The 20,469-nt window shown below is 46.7% G+C and overlaps 1 protein-coding gene and 1 long non-coding RNA gene across 4 annotated transcripts in view; one reads left to right on the top strand and one right to left on the bottom strand.

The window, feature by feature from the left end:
- LOC134893720 (uncharacterized) overlaps positions 1 to 3,332 on the bottom strand; it is a 57,110-nt gene extending 53,778 nt beyond the window's left edge. Inside the window, exons 1-2 of the long non-coding RNA XR_010171709.1 lie at positions 3,246 to 3,332; positions 2,621 to 2,673 (exon numbers count right to left, since the gene is read on the bottom strand). This is a non-coding gene — a long non-coding RNA (uncharacterized LOC134893720). The remainder of the gene's footprint in view (positions 1 to 2,620; positions 2,674 to 3,245) is intronic.
- The window catches only part of NXNL2 (nucleoredoxin like 2), an 88,505-nt gene that overhangs the window by 61,903 nt on the left and 6,133 nt on the right, over positions 1 to 20,469 (top strand). The window contains exons 3-4 of one of the 3 annotated variants that reach the window (XM_063913707.1): positions 2,972 to 3,189; positions 3,543 to 4,043. In XM_063913707.1, coding sequence (XP_063769777.1) covers positions 3,745 to 4,043 — 299 coding nt within the window. In that variant the 5' untranslated portion in view covers positions 2,972 to 3,189; positions 3,543 to 3,744. Of the gene's footprint in view, positions 1 to 2,971; positions 3,190 to 3,353; positions 3,443 to 3,482; positions 4,044 to 20,469 lie in introns of those variants that run through there. The other 2 variants (XM_063913705.1, XM_063913706.1) reach the window with 2 other exon arrangements.

Below are 20,469 nucleotides of genomic sequence, written 5' to 3'. Positions count from 1 at the left end.
GCACATAGGGAATGACCAGCAGCTCCTGCAGCACCAGCATTTTATTACAATGCAGGAGGACGTGTGGAGGAGGAGGCGCTGGAAAGAGGAGGAGATAGGAGAGCGTTCCCTCCTTTCAGAAGCAGCCAGTGAGACCAGTAGGGTTTGTATGAGGGAGGGACGGCCCCTCCTCCCTCTCCGGCCGGGACCCCACCTCCCCCTTCAGCCGAGCTGCCGCAGGCGCTGACTGTGATAACACAGGCGGCGGGCGGCAGCGTAGCTGGTGCCCCTGGTCTATGTGTGACACGGGCGGCGGGCGGGAGTGTAGCTCGCGGCCGCGGCGGCATGATACAATGAGTCATTGTGACTCATTGTAATGCCGGCGGCTGTGGGCCCCTTGACTGCGGCGGGGCCCCAGTGCAATGCACTGGCTGCACTGCCAGTAGTTCCGCCCCTGACTGTATATCAGTAGTAGTACAGAGCGGTGTAACTGTGACACATGTGTGTCCTGACAAGCAGTATAGAAGCTATAGAAAAGTATATATATTACTGTATATATCAGTACAGAGCAGTGTAACTGTGACACATGTGTCCTGACAAGCAGTATAGAGGCTATAGAAAAGTATATATATTATTGTATATCAGTAGTAGTACAGGGCGGTGTAACTGTGACACATGTGTGTCCTGACAAGCAGTATAGAAGCTATAGAAAAGTATATATATTACTGTATAAATCAGTATAGAGCAGTGTAACTGTGACACATGTGTCCTGACAAGCAGTATAGAGGCTATAGAAAAGTATATATATTACTGTATATCAGTACAGAGCGGTGTAACTGTGACCCATGTGTATCCTGACAAGCAGTATAGAAGCTATAGAAAAGTATATATATTATTGTATATATCAGTACAGCGCAGTGTAACTGTGACCATGTGTCCTGACAAGCAGTATAGAAGCTAGAGAAAAGTATAGATTATATTCTGGTGTTCCCCAGTCCCCACAATGCAGCACACTGATCAGATATTTGAAGCACACTGAGCACAGATATGGAGCGTTTTCAAGCAGAGAACGTAGATATTTTCAGCACACTGAGCACAGATTATTTGCAGCACACTGAGCACAGATATTTTTAGCACACTTTGCACAGATTACGGAGCTTTTCAGGGAGAGAACGCAGCCACGTCCTCTCCGTTTAATCTCCAAAGCACGAGTGAAAATGGCAGCGACGCGCGGCTCCTTATATAGAATACGAATCTCACGAGAATCCGACAGCGGAATGATGACGTTCAGGCGAGTTCTGGTTAACCGAGCAAGGCGGGAAGATCCGAGGCTGCCTCGGAACCGTGTAAAATGGGAGAAGTTCGGGGGGGTTCGGATCCCGAGGAACCGAACCCGCTCATCTCTAAATTGAACCCATTTTCTCAATGGTCATTCATCCTTCTTGATTGTAGCACAAGCCTATCACAGTTAGGAACTAATTAAGAAGACAAAGAATTTGCCTGTTTGCTTACTCTGTTAATGGCAAGCACAGCATTTTGATAGAGATTTCAAATTCAACAAAATATTGTCTGTGTAAATCTCCATTACAAATATTACCTATAGCATACATAAGTAGCACATCTATTTTCTTTCTGTTCCGTAAAATTCTTCAATTTACATTGGGCTGCAAAAGGAACAAGTACAAGTGCTCGTGTGTTCTGAAAGTGGCAGTTCAAATTTCTCTACATATTTTTATCAGTACGTGCCCTTATATGCCATCATCACTCCGTGTGAGAAGCCATCATATTTCACATACAGTGGTTAACAGCCACTTGCAGTTATCGGGGTTAAATGGAGAAACGGAATATTCAGGGCATAAGTACCTTTGAGTTTGCTGTGGTGATGGCTGGCATATTTGGGAACTTTATGTTTCTGCTGCTAAAAGACAGTGCATGTCATTTTTGTAAAGACATGGGGCCTGATTCAAACCTGATTGCTCCTCTGCAAATTTGCAAAAGTCTGCGATCAGATAGTCGTAGAGAGTGAAAACCCACCCCGTGCAAGTGTGCAAATGCATGTTTACGTTGGCCCTCATTCCGAGTTGATCGGTCGCAAGGCGAATTTAGCAGAGTTACACACGCTAAGCCGCCGCCTACTGGGAGTGAATCTTAGCTTCTTAAAATTGCGACCGATGTATTCGCAATATTGCGATTACTAACTACTTAGCAGTTTCAGAGTAGCTCCAGACTTACTCTGCCTGTGCGATCATTTCAGTGCTTGTCGTTCCTGGTTGACGTCACAAACACACCCAGCGTTCGCCCAGGCACTCCCACCGTTTCTCCGGCCACTCCTGCGTTTTTTCCGGAAACGGTAGCGTTTTCAGCCACACGCCCCTGAAACGCCGTGTTTCCGCCCAGTAACACCCATTTCCTGTCAATCACATTACGATCGCCGGAGCGAAGAAAAAGCCGTGAGTAAAAATACTTTCTTCATAGTAAAGTTACTTGGCGCAGTCGCAGTGCGAACTTTGCGCATGCGTACTAAGCGGATTTTCACTGCGATGCGATGAAAAAGAACGAGCGAACAACTCGGAATGAGGGCCGTTGTACGAAAACTTCGCCAGACAGCGGACATCTGCAAATCTGTTCGCAACTCACTCACCTTCGAATGATTTTTCCACTCTGTGCAGCCTGTGCGTAGCCCAGAACTTACTCCTACAGTGTGAAAGAAACAGGATGATCAGGTCTGGTGCTGACGTCACACAGCCGCCCTGAAAACTATTGGGAACGCCTGCGTTTTCCCTGACACTCCCAGAAAACGGCCAGTTACCACCCACAAATGCCCGCTTCCTATCAATCACCTTGCGTATGCCTAGCGATCAAAATTTTTGTGCCATTGTGGGTAAATAATGTTTCTTCAATTTCTAAATGACCATAGATACCAGTGCAGATAATTTCATGCAGAACTCTGAGCAATGTCACTGTCATAAACTTTCTCTACTGTTTCCATTAGGTGGCAGCAGACTGCAAGATTGGAAGAGACTTGTGACTGAAATAATCCTGCATGAGTAAGGAGGAGTCTGGTGCAATATGAGCTCCCAGAGACAATTTTACAGCTACAGTACAAGGACAAGAACAGAGTTATCAATAAAACTGATCTATAAAAAACGTCTTAGGTCCAGTGAATATTGAGAACTTCCCTTTATGCTACCAGAGGCTAAGTACCAAAATGTTAGCTAAATTCACAATATTGCTTTTTTTCATTTCTTAAAACAAGAGCTCCATACCTGCCAACATGACCCTCTCCAGGAGGGACACAATGCTCTGCTACTGGACTTCCCTCTTAATGTATGATTTCATCACCTGTGGTGACACACTTTTCTTCCACATTAACCTTTTCAACACAGGTGCTGGCAATCATAAATTAAGAGGAAAGTGCAGAAGCAGAGCATTGTGTCTCTTCTGGAGAGGCTCATGTTGGGAGGTATGGAGCTCTGTCTTTCAAAGACAGTTTGTTGGTATGTGCAGATACAATGCCATGCAATAATTAGCTAATGCCTTATGTCTACACTTTTTCTATACAGTGGCCAGCAGTGTACCGCCTGAAGAACAGACGGCAGAAAACACTGAGCTACAGAGAGCTATGTGGGAATAGGATTAAATGGAATTAGAAGACATGAGTATTTATAAATCACTCTCTGAGCTTTAGGAATCACTACGTACTTATAAATAAGGAGCAGAAAAGGACAAGTTGCACTCCATTGTGTTCCTATACATCTAATTAGAATGGATATATTTGCTGGACATGTTCTGGTTAACAAGGAGGGGGAGACAGTGGACCCCGAGGAGGCTTTGCAGAACAAAATAGTTGGTTTGTATTTTTCAGCTGGTTGGTGTCCGCCCTGCAGAGACTTCACCCCTGTGCTGTGTGACTTTTACACTGAGCTGGTGGAAGAAGCAGACCAGCCTGCACAGTTTGAAATTGTATTCATCTCTTCAGATAAAAGTGCAGATGACATGGTGGATTATATGCATGACATGCATGGAGACTGGCTGGCTTTACCCTGGCATGATGCATACAAGCAGTAAGTCGCTTAATATTGCCTGTTACGATTTTATTTATTTGTGTATGTAATTTATTTCTCAGACAGTGTGATTCCGCATTACTGTTGAGATTAATTCAGTTTAGGTGGTAAAGAGGCAAGAATGTTTTAAAAAGCCTAAGAATAAATTGGCATATTTGTTATTGTGGGGGTATTTATCAAAGCATGAAGAGAGATAAAATTGTGAGAAAGGATCTGATTGGTTGGTACTAACTGTCATTATTCAAACACAGCCTGTAATGTAAGGCAGAAGCTGATTGGCACAGCATGCGCACAGTGGGGGTCATTCCGAGTTGATCGCACGCTGCAACTTTTTGCAGCCCGTGCGATCATATAGTCGCCACCTATGGGGGAGTGTATTTTAGCTGTGCAAGTGTGCAAACGCTTGTGCAGGGGAGCGGTACAAAAACATTTTGTGCAGTTTCTGAGTAACTCTGAACTTACACAGCCACTGCGATCACTTCAGCCTGTCCAGTCCCGGAATTGACGTCAGACACCCGCCCTACAAACGCCTGGACACGCCTGCGTTTTCCTCTCCACTCCCAGAAAACGGTCAGTTGCCACCCTGAAACGCCTTCCTGCTGTAAGTCACCTTGCGATTGCCGATGCGATAAAAATCTTCGTTAGAACTTTCGCAGCCTGGCGTTCCCCATCGCTGGGCAGCGATGCACCAGCGCATTGCGGCCGCAGCGCATGCGCATTCCAGACCCGATCACACGGCTGCAGTGTCCAATCGGGTCAGAATGATCCCCAGTGTCTATTCACCGCTGCTCTGCTAAGTATGTACAAGGTCGACATGGTCAAACAGTTGACATGGAAAAAGGTTGACATAAGTTCTTTTATGTTTTTTGGTGTCATTTACACGTTACTATTCCCAATCGTTGTCCGCGTGGATGGTAAAGTATTAAAAAGTTGAAAAAAATGGAAAGAATTGTAAAAAATTCATGTCAAACATATGCTGTGTCGACCATTGCCATGTCGACATTGAGTGGTCGACTTATCATCCGGTTACATTTAGATTCAAGAGGGGAAATGTTGATTGAAATATGGTAATAATATTTGCAATTGTTTAATGGTTTAGAGATGACAGATGGAAGAAAAATAACATTTCCTATGTCAAACATACTGATGAGTCCCAGCTGTAGATCCCATTGTTGGAGGGATTCTCAGACGGATCATGGATTACAAGTGTTTATTTTACTTATGCTTATAGCAGTAAGAACTTAGAGGCAAGTTTATAGCATTCTATGACTTGTCCGGTCAGAAGCAAGCCTTCATCTTTAGGGATATATATTAAGTAGCAAACAAAGCAAATATGTCTTCTTTCATTACAAGAGTTTAGCAATTAATTGATTAATAAATACTTCTATTCAAGGGTTATTATTGGCAGCTTCACATTATTAAATCATGCAGATGTAGCAGCCTTCTTCTTAGAGATAAGAAAGCAGCTTTCCCTGTCTACCCCATACACACAGCTGGTGTATGCTGCACTCTAGCTGACCTTGTTTCTTAGTGAAAGGAGTGTGACAATCTGCAGGACAGTGCAGAGCATTACTTTATATCCCTAGGTTAACTCTTTCATCCATTAACTCAACTCCATTAATATCAATGTCCATTATATGTTTGCTTTAGATATTTTTTCATGATTTAATAAAATTGTGATGCTAAGTAATAACACGTTTGCCTATAATCAGTGACATCACATAAGTAAGCATTATGAACGCTCACATATTCGTAAAGAATAGCCAACAGCATTATGAAGATAGTAATAATATGCAAACATAAATGCAATAGCTGATTTCAAAATGCTGTACTTGAAAGTAGATATAAGGGGATTTGGGGCCTGATTCAGTGACACGGGCAATGCCGATGGTCACCCAGTTGAGCGTTTTTTTTGTCTTTGTTTTTTGCTGCTGCTCCTGTACAAAAATCCCTAAAACTCCTGTTTGACACAGAGTGCACACACACAGGCACTGTTGCTGTAAAGACGCATGATATTAGGAATGTATTGGAAAAGTGCTGGGTGCTCATGGGCGGTGACTGGGAGGTTTAGCACATGCACTGCATACACAGACATTCAGCCGCTCACACAGGAGGCCATATTTGGACAGAGAAACTGCATCTGCCACAGGGCTGGATCTAGCCCTTGTGGCGCCCCTGCCGAAAAAATAGGGGAGTGGCTTCATGAAGGGGCATGGTCAGTTATGCCCCCAGTAGAGTTGTTGTGCCCCCAGTAGTATTGCCCCCAGTAGCGTGCCCCCTAGTTTGTGCCCTCCGTATTGTCTCCAGTAGAGTTGTGCCGCTTACAAAAAAAAATACTTACAATTCCCGCTCCTGATTCCTGACCGCTGCTGTCCTCCGTGTACGGCCGCCGGCGCCGCTCCTCTGATCTGTGGGAGAGACATCATGAAGTCTCTCCCATAGCACCGCATAGACACTAGAGGTCAATCATGACCTCCTAGTGTCTATATACCACTCCCACAATGCAGTGCGGTGCGCAATGACTTCATCACGCACCACACAATCAGCAACGCACAGCACTGGGGGGCACCACCAGTAGCGGATCTTGCCACGGCGGCGGCACCCTCCGGATGGTGGCGCCGCCCTTCGGAAGGCAACATCCCGGGCAAAAATCCTATGTACCCGTAGCAAGATCCGCTACTGGCTGGTCCACCCTTGGGTGTCTAAAGAAGCAACAATCAGTACTTCAGAGCCTATGGATGCTGGCAATGGGCATTTCACTCCGTGCACATTTGGATGCATGGATGTACACCAGGGAAGGGCTTTGTAACAGTCCATGCACAAAGTCCCTGCTAATAGACTCAGCCATGGCTGCGTCTCCATCTATCTCTGAATCAGGCCCTTGATGTAACAAAAAAAGTTATGTGATCTGTATAGAGGGTCAGGAGTCCTGTATAGAGGCTGAGTCAGGCTGAGCACGCCAAGTGTTTTCACATGCAGTAATTCTAGAAAAAAGTGAATATACTGTAATATTATGAAGAGTGATGTTTACAAATAATGTGTTGGATATTCCCCAAATAGAGCCATTTTCGGGGGATACCTTCAAATATTAAGTCTCTCCCAAACGTACCAGGGACAGACAGCAGCAGATATATCCATATCTGTCACGGTCCTTCCATTTCTGACAGCATCCGCAGCTCCCCGGCAGTGGCCGGTGCACATGTGTGCTCAGCAGCACACGCATGCCCAGGAGTCCCGATACAGGAGAAGTGACCACTGATGTGGGCACTTCACTCAGAGCGCATCGCAGCCCCAGTCCCTACATATTGATACATTTGGCCAGTATTTAATTTCTTATTGCAGCGAATAGCGGCTATAAGAAATTAAAATCATCGGGTCTAAAATCCGGTAATTGATAAATATACTCCTTGTGAGCTGAGATATTTTTTAGTTAGGGACATAAAAAGATACAGAAGTTTTTAGTTTTTATTATGTGAAGATCATTCATGAAGCATACTTGCCTACTCTCCCGGAATGGCCGGGAGTCTCCTGCAAATTGTGTGGCAGCTTGGTGGAAACCTCAGTTATTCCTGCAGCCGCCCACCGAGGGAGGAGAAGCCCCCCACTTTGCAATGCCGGTAATGTGGATGTTGCATAGCGGGGGCGCAATGATGCGTTGTCTCCACGCCCCTTGACCGCCCCCTTTTTACGTGCTCCGCCCCATGGTGAGCTGGCCTGGTCGCTCCCTCCCGGAGGGAACAGCCAGATAGTTGGCAAGTATGTCATGAAGCACAACAAATACTCTGTGCAAATTCAGCTTCAGCTTCAGCCATGCATCTCAGTGCACCTAGATTTCCACCAATGGGGCTAATTCAGACCTGATCGCTGCTGTGCATTTTTGCACAGCAGCGATCAGGACTGAACTGCGCATGCGCCGACACCGCAGTGCGCTGGTGCATACCAGGCAGCCGGCGGCTGTCTTAACCTTGCGATCGACAGGCAGAGGCGGTCGCCGGGAGGGCCGGAGGCGTTTCCCACTGTGTAGGGGACGCGGTCGGGGCAATGCAGGCTTGCCCGGACTGATGGGGGCGGTCTGCGACAGCTGCGTAATGTCACACATAGCCTCTGCGACCCAGGCAGCGACGAGTAGCTCCCTGCCAGCGCACAGGAGCTGCGCTGGGGGCTACTCTACCAGTACAAAAGCATCGCCGCTGTGCGATGCTTTTGTACTTGTGCAGGGGGGGTCGGGCCTGATATGCGGGTTGGACTAGCCCAGTGCTGGGTGTCCCCCCGCATGTCTGAAGACTGATCGTAGATGTGCACATCTACGATCAGGTCTGAATTAGGCACAATGTGCCTAGGTTGTCCTAGGAGCAGGTGGAGGAGTTAAGCAAAGTGAAGGCGTTTGTGCAAAGTACAGGCATGTAGGTGCAGCTATTTTTGTGGAGCAACACAGAAATTAGATTTCCTTTTGCAAAAGGACTTTATTGAAATGATTTGAGTTTGTGGAGAGAGTACAGTTTTAGGGATGTCCGTTATTGTGTAGAGGGATTCACAACAGAAGAGGATTTGAATTATATCCCAGCTCGGAGGTCGCTCTGGGCCTGATTTATGTTTGTACACAATGGCTGACTGCTCATGTACCACGACGATCACAGTGCACATGCGCAAAGGTGCTGCTATGATCTCACTCGCAATGAGGATTTCATGGAAAAGTGATTGACAAGAAGTGACTGTTTGGAGATGTTAAGCTGGAGTTTACGGGTAGTGGTTGGGGAATCCCAGTTGTGTCATGGCTGTTTTCGGTGAGTGTATCTGGTGACAGTTGCAAGCTTGTGCATGCAAAAACACGGCAACTGAGTCATTACTAATGTGTCCAGTCTGCGTAGCCATATGCCAACCCAATGGCCCTCGTTTTTGTGTATAGGAGGAGAAAGCGTATGCAATTGTGAATGAGTTTGTGATGGCGCTGGTGGGCGTCTCTCTTCATTTTTGGGCAGTAGCTTTAGTTGCATTAGCAGCTCCGTAGCCTAGAAAATCACAATTACATTCGCATACAAACACGGCCCTCTATCCGGTCAACTACCAAACTTTTAATGTATTTAGCAACCAAGCAGGTTTCTAGGCACACACAAAGAAACAAACAAACATGTTCACACACAAGACTGTAATAAATCTTACAATGTTGACATTCAGGCCTAATTCAGATGCAGTCGCAAAGCAGCTATTGTATGCAAGAGGTCACTTATCTTATTGTGCCTATGTCTCAGTCGCAATGTGCACACGCAGTGATTGAATTGCGATGGTAGTCGCAACAGGGGAATTAATCACAAAGTGAGTGACAGGAAGACAGCGTTTTGGGGTGGTAATGCGGAGTGGTCAGATAAACGCAGGTTTGTCATGGCCTTTCAGATAGAATTTTCTGGGCGTGCATAAAGAAAAAGCAGTTGTGATCTTATTTGCTACTGGAGAGCCCTCTGCATCCTAGTAGAGCTGCTCAGCCTGCGCACCTACAGAGGCACTCAAATTCTGCAACATGACCCAAATTACAATGATGGTACCAATGTATCAGCAGTAGTACGCTGTCGGATGGAAAAAATCATTAGCAGTAGGCGCCCCTATGCTCAGGTTAGTTGCTGCCCATATTAGAATATAATCGAAATTGCAAACGGCAAAATATAGCAACAGCAATCGCAAGAACAACTAGCAGGTATCAGAGATATCTGCTGCGGTCCCTAGAGATGAGTGGGTTCGGTTCCTCGGAATCCGAACCCCCCCCGAACTTCAGCCTTTTTACACGGGTCCGAGGCAGACTCGGATCTTCCCGCCTTGCTCGGTTAACCCGAGCGCGCCCGAACGTCATCATCCCGCTGTCGGATTCTCGCGAGGCTCGTATTCTATCGCGAGACTCGGATTCTATATAAGGAGCCGCGCGTCGCCGCCATTTTCACACGTGCATTGAGATTGATAGGGAGAGGACGTGGCTGGCGTCCTCTCCGTTTAGATAGAGAGTGAGACACTTGATTTACTAGTAATTTAATTTTAGTAATTTTGGGGAGCATTAGGACTGGAGTACTCAGAGAGTGCAGAGTTTTGCTGATAGTTATACTAGTGACCACCAGTTTTATTTATTATTTAAAATCCGTTCTCTGCCTGAAAAAAAACGATACACAGTCACATACCATATCTGTGCTCAGCCTCAGTGTGCTGCATGACTGATAATATCATCTATGTATATCTGACTGTGCTGAGTGCTCACTGCTCACACAGCTTAATTGTGGGGGAGACTGGGGAGCAGTTATAGCAGGAGTACATAACAGTGCACACTTTTGCTGCCAGTGTGACTAACCAGTGACCACCAGTATATTGTCTGCCTGAAAAAGTTAAACACTTGTGTGGTGTTTTTTTTTTTTTATTCTATAAACGCATTCTGCTGACAGACAGTGTCCAGCAGGTCCGTCATTCATTATATTATAATATATACCTGCAGTAGTGATATATATATATATATATATATATATATTTTTTTATATCATTATCATCCAGTCTATACTAGCAGACGCAGTACGGTAGTCCACGGCTGTAGCTACCTCTGTGTCGGCAGTCGCTCGTCCATAATTGTATACCTACCTGTGGTGGTTTTTTTTTTCCGATCTTCTTCATACTAGTAGTTTAGGAGTCTGCTGACAGTGTCCAGCAGGTCCGTCATTATATAATATATACCTGTCCTGCAGTAGTGATAGATATATATATATTTTTTATATCATTATCATCCAGTCTATACTAGCAGACGCAGTACGGTAGTCCACGGCTGTAGCTACCTCTGTGTCGGCAGTCACTCGTCATCCATAAGTATACTAGTATCCATCCATCTCCATTGTTTACCTGAGGTGCCTTTTAGTTGTGCCTATTAAAATATGGAGAACAAAAATGTTGAGGTTCCAAAAATAGGGAAAGATCAAGATCGACTTCCACCTCGTGCTGAAGCTGCTGCCACTAGTCATGGCCGAGACGATGAAATGCCATCAACGTCGTCTGCCAAGGCCGATGCCCAATGTCATAGTACAGAGCATGTAAAATCCAAAACACCAAATATCAGTAAAAAAAGGACTCAAAAATCTAAAATAAAATCGTCGGAGGAGAAGCGTAAACTTGCCAATATGCCATTTACCACACGGAGTGGCAAGGAACGGCTGAGGCCCTGGCCTATGTTCATGGCTAGTGGTTCAGCTTCACATGAGGATGGAAGCACTCAGCCTCTCGCTAGAAAAATGAAAAGACTTAAGCTGGCAAAAGCACAGCAAAGAACTGTGCGTTCTTCGAAATCACAAATCCACAAGGAGAGTTCAATTGTGTCGGTTGCGATGCCTGACCTTCCCAACACTGGACGTGAAGAGCATGCGCCTTCCACCATTTGCACGCCCCCTGCAAGTGCTGGAAGGAGCACCCGCAGTCCAGTTCCTGATAGTCAGATTGAAGATGTCAGTGTTGAAGTACACCAGGATGAGGAGGATATGGGTGTTGCTGGCGCTGGGGAGGAAATTGACCAGGAGGATTCTGATGGTGAGGTGGTTTGTTTAAGTCAGGCACCCGGGGAGACACCTGTTGTCCGTGGGAGGAATATGGCCATTGACATGCCTGGTGAAAATACCAAAAAAATCAGCTCTTCGGTGTGGAAGTATTTCAACAGAAATGCGGACAACATTTGTCAAGCCGTGTGTTGCCTTTGTCAAGCTGTAATAAGTAGGGGTAAGGACGTTAACCACCTCGGAACATCCTCCCTTATACGTCACCTGCAGCGTATTCATCATAAGTCAGTGACAAGTTCAAAAACTTTGGGCGACAGCGGAAGCAGTCCACTGACCAGTAAATCCCTTCCTCTTGTAACCAAGCTCACGCAAACCACCCCAACAACTCCCTCAGTGTCAATTTCCTCCTTCCCCAGGAATGCCAATAGTCCTGCAGGCCATGTCACTGGCAATTCTGACGAGTCCTCTCCTGCCTGGGATTCCTCCGATGCATAATTGCGTGTAACGCCTACTGCTGCTGGCGCTGCTGTTGTTGCTGCTGGGAGTCGATGGTCATCCCAGAGGGGAAGTCGTAAGACCACTTTTACTACTTCCACCAAGCAATTGACTGTCCAACAGTCCTTTGCGAGGAAGATGAAATATCACAGCAGTCATCCTGCTGCAAAGCGGATAACTGAGGCCTTGGCATCCTGGGCGGTGAGAAACGTGGTTCCGGTATCCATCATTACTGCAGAGCCAACTATAGACTTGTTTGAGGTACTGTGTCCCCGGTACCAAATACCATCTAGGTTCCATTTCTCTAGGCAGGCGATACCGAAAATGTACACAGACCTCAGAAAAAGACTCACCAGTGTCCTAAAAAATGCAGTTGTACCCAATGTCCACTTAACCACGGACATGTGGACAAGTGGAGCAGGGCAGACTCAGGACTATATGACTGTGACAGCCCACTGGGTAGATGTATGGACTCCCGCCGCAAGAACAGCAGCGGCGGCACCAGTAGCAGCATCTCGCAAACGCCAACTCTTTCCTAGGCAGGCTACGCTTTGTATCACCGCTTTCCAGAATACGCACACAGCTAAAAACCTCTTACGGCAACTGAGGAAGATCATCGCAGAATGGCTGACCCCAATTGGACTCTCCTGTGGATTTGTGGCATCGGACAATGCCAGCAATATTGTGTGTGCATTAAATATGGGCAAATTCCAGCACGTCCCATGTTTTGCACATACCTTGAATTTGGTGGTGCAGAATTATTTAAAAAACGAGAGGGGCGTGCAAGAGATGCTGTCGGTGGCCAGAAGAATTGCGGCACACTTTCGGCGTACAGGCACCACGTACAGAAGACTGGAGCTCCACCAAAAACGCCTGAACCTGCCCTGCCATCATCTGAAGCAAGAAGTGGTAACGAGGTGGAATTCAACCCTCTATATGCTTCAGAGGTTGGAGGAGCAGCAAAAGGCCATTCAAGCCTATACAACTGAGCACGATATAGGAGGTGGAATGCACCTGTCTCAAGCGCAGTGGAGAATGATTTCAACGTTGTGCAAGGTTCTGCAACCTTTTGAACTTGCCACACGTGAAGTCAGTTCAGACACTGCCAGCCTGAGTCAGGTCATTCCCCTCATCAGGCTTTTGCAGAAGAAGCTGGAGACATTGAAGGAGGAGCTAACACAGAGCGATTCCGCTAGGCATGTGGGACTTGTGGATGGAGCCCTTAATTCGCTTAACAAGGATTCACGGGTGGTCAATCTGTTGAAATCAGAGCACTACATTTAGGCCACCGTGCTCGATCCTAGATTTAAAACCTACCTTGGATCTCTCTTTCCGGCAGACACAAGTCTGCAGGGGTTCAAAGAACTGCTGGTGAGAAAATTGTCAAGTCAAGCGGAACGCGACCTGTCAACATCTCCTCCTTCACATTCTCCCGCAACTGGGGGTGCGAGGAAAAGGCTCAGAATTCCGAGCCCACCCGCTGGCGGTGATGCAGGGCAGTCTGGAGCGACTGCTGATGCTGACATCTGGTCCAGACTGAAGGACCTGCCAACGATTTCGGACATGTCGTCTACTGTCACTGCATATGATTCTCTCCCCATTGAAAGAATGGTGGAGGATTATATGAGTGACCGCATCCAAGTAGGCATGTCAGACAGTCCGTACTTATACTGGCAGGAAAAAGAGGCAATTTGGAGGCCCTTGCACAAACTGGCTTTATTCTACCTAAGTTGCCCTCCCACAAGTGTGTACTCCGAAAGAGTGTTTAGTGCCGCCGCTCACCTTGTCAGCAATCGGCGTTCGAGGTTACATCCAGAAAATGTGGAGAAGATGATGTTCATTAAAATGAATTATAATCAATTCCTCCGTGGAGACATTCACCAGCAGCAATTGCCTCCACAAAGTACACAGGGAGCTGAGATGGTGGATTCCAGTGGGGGCGAATTGATAATCTGTGAGGAGGGGGATGTACACGGTGATATATCGGAGGATGATGATGAGGTGGACATCTTGCCTCTGTAGAGCCAGTTTGTGCAAGGAGAGATTAATTGCTTCTTTTTTGGTGGGGGTCCAAACAAACCCGTCATTTCAGTCACAGTCGTGTGGCAGACCCTGTCACTGAAATGATGGGTTGGTTAAAGTGTGCATGTCCTGTTTATACAACATAAGGGTGGGTGGGAGGGCCCAAGGACAATTCCATCTTGCACCTCTTTTTTCTTTCATTTTTCTTTGCGTCATGTGCTGTTTGGGGAGTGTTTTTTGGAAGGGCCAGCCTGCGTGACACTGCAGTGCCACTCCTAGATGGGCCAGGTGTTTGTGTCGGCCACTAGGGTCGCTTAGCTTACTCACACAGCTACCTCATTGCGCCTCTTTTTTTCTTTGCGTCATGTGCTGTTTGGGGAGTATTTTTTGGAAGGGCCATCCTGCCTGACACTGCAGTGCCACTCCTAGATGGACCAGGTGTTTGTGTCGGCCACTAGGGTCGCTTAGCTTACTCACACAGCTACCTCATTGCGCCTCTTTTTTTCTTTGCGTCATGTGCTGTTTGGGGAGTATTTTTTGGAAGGGCCATCCTGCCTGACACTGCAGTGCCACTCCTAGATGGGCCAGGTGTTTGTGTCGGCCACTTGGGTCGCTGAGCTTAGTCATCCAGCGACCTCGGTGCAATTTTTAGGACTAAAAATAATATTGTGAGGTGTTCAGAATAGACTGAAAATGAGTGGAAATTATGGTTATTGAGGTTAATAATACTTTGGGATCAAAATGACCCCCAAATTCTATGATTTAAGCTGTTTTTTAGGGTTTTTTGAAAAAAACACCCGAATCCAAAACACACCCGAATCCGACAAAAAAAATTCGGTGAGGTTTTGCCAAAACGCGTTCGAACCCAAAACACGGCCGCGGAACCGAACCCAAAACCAAAACACAAAACCCGAAAAATTTCCGGTGCACATCTCTAGCGGTCCCCCTGTGATACATTCAGGGGATGCTAAATACTTGCGGAATATCATTAAATATTTGCGGCTTAATCCCCCAAACACCTGTTTTCAGGGATTAAGCCGCAAATATTCAATGATAAATGGGTCTCTAAGTCTGCACAAATTACTTCTTAGTGGAACTTAATTATTTTTAATAATTTTAAAATTGTCCCTATCTTACATTTCATGCTAGCTCTTCCTGTCAGTTTTTACCAGAGACTGCCATAATGTATATAAATTAGAGATGAGTGGTTCGGATTTTAGGAGATCTCAGCCCACCCAAACTTCTGGATACCGAGTAAATCCAAGCCCTGGTGGGTTTTCCCAACAGACTCATCTTCCAAATCAAGGCAAAACTTCATCCTCCCGGAGTCAGATTCTCATGGGTTTTGGATTCTATATAAGGACCCCGCAGCGGTGACTCTGTTTAATTTCACACCAGTCACACTGCTATGTACTGCATGTACTGCGCTGTGCTCTGCTGTGTCTAAGGGCCTAATTCAGATCTGATCGTAGATGTGCTAAAATTAGCACATCTACGATCAGTTTCACAGACATGTGGGGGTACGCCCAGCACAGGGCTAGTCCACCCCGCATCTTGGGCTCTGCCCCCTCCCCCGCACAGGTACAAAGGAAGCATCGCACGGCGGTGATGCTTTTGTACTCGACGAGTAGCTCCCTGCCGGTGCAGTATCTGCGTGCTGGCAGGTCGCAACTCATCGTGTCCCAGGTCGCAAAAGATGCGTGTGACGTTACGCAGCCACCGTGGTCAACCCCCTTAATGGACTGGACACACCTCAGTTGTCCGGACCACGCCCACCAATGGCATTCTAACGCCGATGGCGTGCCTCGCGACCGCCTCTGCTTGTCAATTAGGTAGAGATGATCGCAACCCTGAGATGCTGATAGCATCTGACTGGGCTCCCGGGGTGCGCGCGCGCAGTGCGGCTGCTGAGCGGGTTCACGCCACAAAGTAATTCAGACTGAGATCGCTGCAGCAATGCAGTCTGAATTACCCCCTAAGTGCTGTGCCCATCCAAAAGCTGTGCTGTCACTGTGCCCATCCCCAAGCTGTGTTGTCACTGTGCCCATCCCCAAGCTGTGCTGTGTCCATCAAGTTACTGTGCTGTGTCCAGTCCCCTTAGTCTAATTATTTCTGTTGCACAGTGATGCGTTCACATATAAGCTTGGTGACTCCCCACAGTGTCAGTTGCAAAAAAAGTTTTAAAAAAGTTAATAAAAAGTAAAAAAAAAAAACCCATTAAACTTCTTTTTTCTTTTTGAAGTTTGTACAACTTGTGTGCGCTGTACTGCAGTGCATTTATTCATGTACAAATAAAAGCCATTTGAATCCCTGCAGTGTGAGTTGAGCTTAAAATTTATCAAAATTAAAAATATATATTCTACTAGAGATGAGCGGGTTCGGTTTCTCTGAATCCGAACCCGCACGAACTTCATGTTTTTTTTCACGGGTCCGAGCGACTCGGATCTTCCCGCCTTGCTCGGTTAACCCGAGCGCGCCCGAACGTCATCATGACGCTGTCGGATTCTCGCGAGACTCGGATTCTATATAAGGAGCCGCGCGTCGCCGCCATTTTCACACGTGCATTGAGATTGATAGGGAGAGGACGTGGCTGGCGTCCTCTCCATTTAGATTAGAAGAGAGAGAGAGAGAGATTGACCTGATTTACTGGAGCTTAGGAGTACTGTAGAACTGTAGAGAGTGCAGAGTTTACTAGTGACTGACCACAGTGACCACCAGACAGTGCAGTTTTATTTAATATATCCGTTCTCTGCCTGAAAAAAACGATACACAGTGACTCAGTCACATACCATATCTGTGTGCACTGCTCAGCCCAGTGTGCTGCATCATCTATGTATATATCTGACTGTGCTCAGCTCACACATCTTATAATTGTGGGGGAGACTGGGGAGCACTGCAGTGCCAGTTATAGGTTATAGCAGGAGCCAGGAGTACATATTATTATTAAAATTAAACAGTGCACACTTTTGCTGCAGGAGTGCCACTGCCAGTGTGACTGACCAGTGACCACCTGACCACACTGACCACCAGTATAGTTAGTAGTATAGTATACTATATTGTGATTGCCTGAAAAAGTTAAACACTCGTCGTGTGACTTCACTTGTGTGGTGTTTTTTTTTTTATTCTATAAAAAACTCATTCTGCTGACAGACAGTGTCCAGCAGGTCCGTCATTATATAATATATACCTGTCCGGCTGCAGTAGTGATATATATATATTTTTTATATCATTATTTATCATCCAGTCGCAGCAGACACAGTACGGTAGTTCACGGCTGTAGCTACCTCTGTGTCGGCACTCGGCAGTCCGTCCATAATTGTATACCACCTACCCGTGGTTTTTTTTTCTTTCTTCTTTATACATACATACTACTACTACATCTCTTTATCAACCAGTCTATATTAGCAGCAGACACAGTACAGTACGGTAGTCCACGGCTGTAGCTACCTCTGTGTCGGCACTGGGCAGTCCGTCCATAATTGTATACCACCTACCCGTGGTTTTTTTTTCTTTCTTCTTTATACATACATACTACTACTACATCTCTTTATCAACCAGTCTATATTAGCAGCAGACACAGTACAGTACGGTAGTCCACGGCTGTAGCTACCTCTGTGTCGGCACTCTGCAGTCCGTCCATAATTGTATACCACCTACCTGTGGTTTTTTTTTTCTTTCTTCTTTATACATACATACTACTACTACATCTCTTTATCAACCAGTCTATATTAGCAGCAGACACAGTACAGTATGGTAGTCCACGGCTGTAGCTACCTCTGTGTCGGCACTCGGCAGTCCATCCATAATTGTATACTATTATCCATCCATCTCCATTGTTTACCTGAGGTGCCTTTTAGTTGTGCCTATTAAAATATGGAGAACAAAAATGTTGAGGTTCCAAAATTAGGGAAAGATCAAGATCCACTTCCACCTCGTGCTGAAGCTGCTGCCACTAGTCATGGCCGAGACGATGAAATGCCAGCAACGTCGTCTGCCAAGGCCGATGCCCAATGTCATAGTACAGAGCATGTCAAATCCAAAACACCAAATATCAGTAAAAAAAGGACTCCAAAACCTAAAATAAAATTGTCGGAGGAGAAGCGTAAACTTGCCAATATGCCATTTACCACACGGAGTGGCAAGGAACGGCTGAGGCCCTGGCCTATGTTCATGGCTAGTGGTTCAGCTTCACATGAGGATGGAGGCACTCAGCCTCTCGCTAGAAAAATGAAAAGACTCAAGCTGGCAAAAGCAGTAGCACCGCAAAGAACTGTGCGTTCTTCGAAATCCCAAATCCACAAGGAGAGTCCAATTGTGTCGGTTGCGATGCCTGACCTTCCCAACACTGGACGTGAAGAGCATGCGCCTTCCACCATTTGCACGCCCCCTGCAAGTGCTGGAAGGAGCACCCGCAGTCCAGTTCCTGATAGTCAGATTGAAGATGTCAGTGTTGAAGTACACCAGGATGAGGAGGATATGGGTGTTGCTGGCGCTGGGGAGGAAATTGACCAGGAGGATTCTGATGGGGAGGTGGTTTGTTTAAGTCAGGAACCCGGGGAGACACCTGTTGTCCGTGGGAGGAATAGGGCTGTTGACATGCCTGGTGAAAATACCAAAAAAATCAGCTCTTCGGTGTGGAAGTATTTCACCAGAAATGCGGACAACAGGTGTCAAGCCGTGTGTTCCCTTTGTCTAGCTGTAATAAGTAGGGGTAAGGACGTTAACCACCTCGGAACATCCTCCCTTATACGTCACCTGCAGCGCATTCATAATAAGTCAGTGACAAGTTCAAAAACTTGGGCCGACAGCGGAAGCAGTCCACTGACCAGTAAATCCCTTCCTCTTGTAACCAAGCTCACGCAAACCACCCCACCAACTCCCTCAGTGTCAATTTCCTCCTTCCCCAGGAATGCCAATAGTCCTGCAGGCCATGTCACTGGCAATTCTGACGAGTCCTCTCCTGCCTGGGATTCCTCCGATGCATCCTTGCGTGTAACGCCTACTGCTGCTGGCGCTGCTGTTGTTGCTGCTGGGAGTCGATGGTCATCCCAGAGGGGAAGTCGTAAGCCCACTTGTACTACTTCCAGTAAGCAATTGACTGTCCAACAGTCCTTTGCGAGGAAGATGAAATATCACAGCAGTCATCCTGCTGCAAAGCGGATAACTGAGGCCTTGACAACTATGTTGGTGTTAGACGTGCGTCCGGTATCCGCCGTTAGTTCACAGGGAACTAGACAATTTATTGAGGCAGTGTGCCCCCGTTACCAAATACCATCTAGGTTCCACTTCTGTAGGCAGGCGATACCGAGAATGTACACGGACGTCAGAAAAAGACTCACCAGTGTCCTAAAAAATGCAGTTGTACCCAATGTCCACTTAACCACGGACATGTGGACAAGTGGAGCAGGGCAGGGTCAGGACTATATGACTGTGACAGCCCACTGGGTAGATGTATGGACTCCCGCCGCAAGAACAGCAGCGGCGGCACCAGTAGCAGCATCTCGCAAACGCCAACTCTTTCCTAGGCAGGCTACGCTTTGTATCACCGCTTTCCAGAATACGCACACAGCTGAAAACCTCTTACGGCAACTGAGGAAGATCATCGCAGAATGGCTTACCCCAATTGGACTCTCCTGTGGATTTGTGGCATCGGACAACGCCAGCAATATTGTGTGTGCATTAAATATGGGCAAATTCCAGCACGTCCCATGTTTTGCACATACCTTGAATTTGGTGGTGCAGAATTTTTTAAAAAAACGACAGGGGCGTGCAAGAGATGCTGTCGGTGGCCAGAAGAATTGCGGGACACTTTCGGCGTACAGGCACCACGTACAGAAGACTGGAGCACCACCAAAAACTACTGAACCTGCCCTGCCATCATCTGAAGCAAGAAGTGGTAACGAGGTGGAATTCAACCCTCTATATGCTTCAGAGGTTGGAGGAGCAGCAAAAGGCCATTCAAGCCTATACAATTGAGCACGATATAGGAGGTGGAATGCACCTGTCTCAAGTGCAGTGGAGAATGATTTCAACGTTGTGCAAGGTTCTGATGCCCTTTGAACTTGCCACACGTGAAGTCAGTTCAGACACTGCCAGCCTGAGTCAGGTCATTCCCCTCATCAGGCTTTTGCAGAAGAAGCTGGAGGCATTGAAGAAGGAGCTAAAAGGGAGCGATTCCGCTAGGCATGTGGGACTTGTGGATGCAGCCCTTAATTCGCTTAACAAGGATTCACGGGTGGTCAATCTGTTGAAATCAGAGCACTACATTTTGGCCACCGTGCTCGATCCTAGATTTAAAACCTACCTTGGATCTCTCTTTCCGGCAGACACAAGTCTGCTGGGGTGCAAAGACCTGCTGGTGACAAAATTGTCAAGTCAAGCGGAACGCGACCTGTCAACAT

This window comes from Pseudophryne corroboree, chromosome 1 (assembly GCF_028390025.1).
Source record: "Pseudophryne corroboree isolate aPseCor3 chromosome 1, aPseCor3.hap2, whole genome shotgun sequence".
Classification (NCBI taxonomy): Eukaryota; Metazoa; Chordata; class Amphibia; order Anura; family Myobatrachidae; genus Pseudophryne; species Pseudophryne corroboree.
The sequence above is the reverse complement of the archived record's forward strand: the minus strand, read 5'-3'. Positions and strand labels throughout refer to the sequence as shown.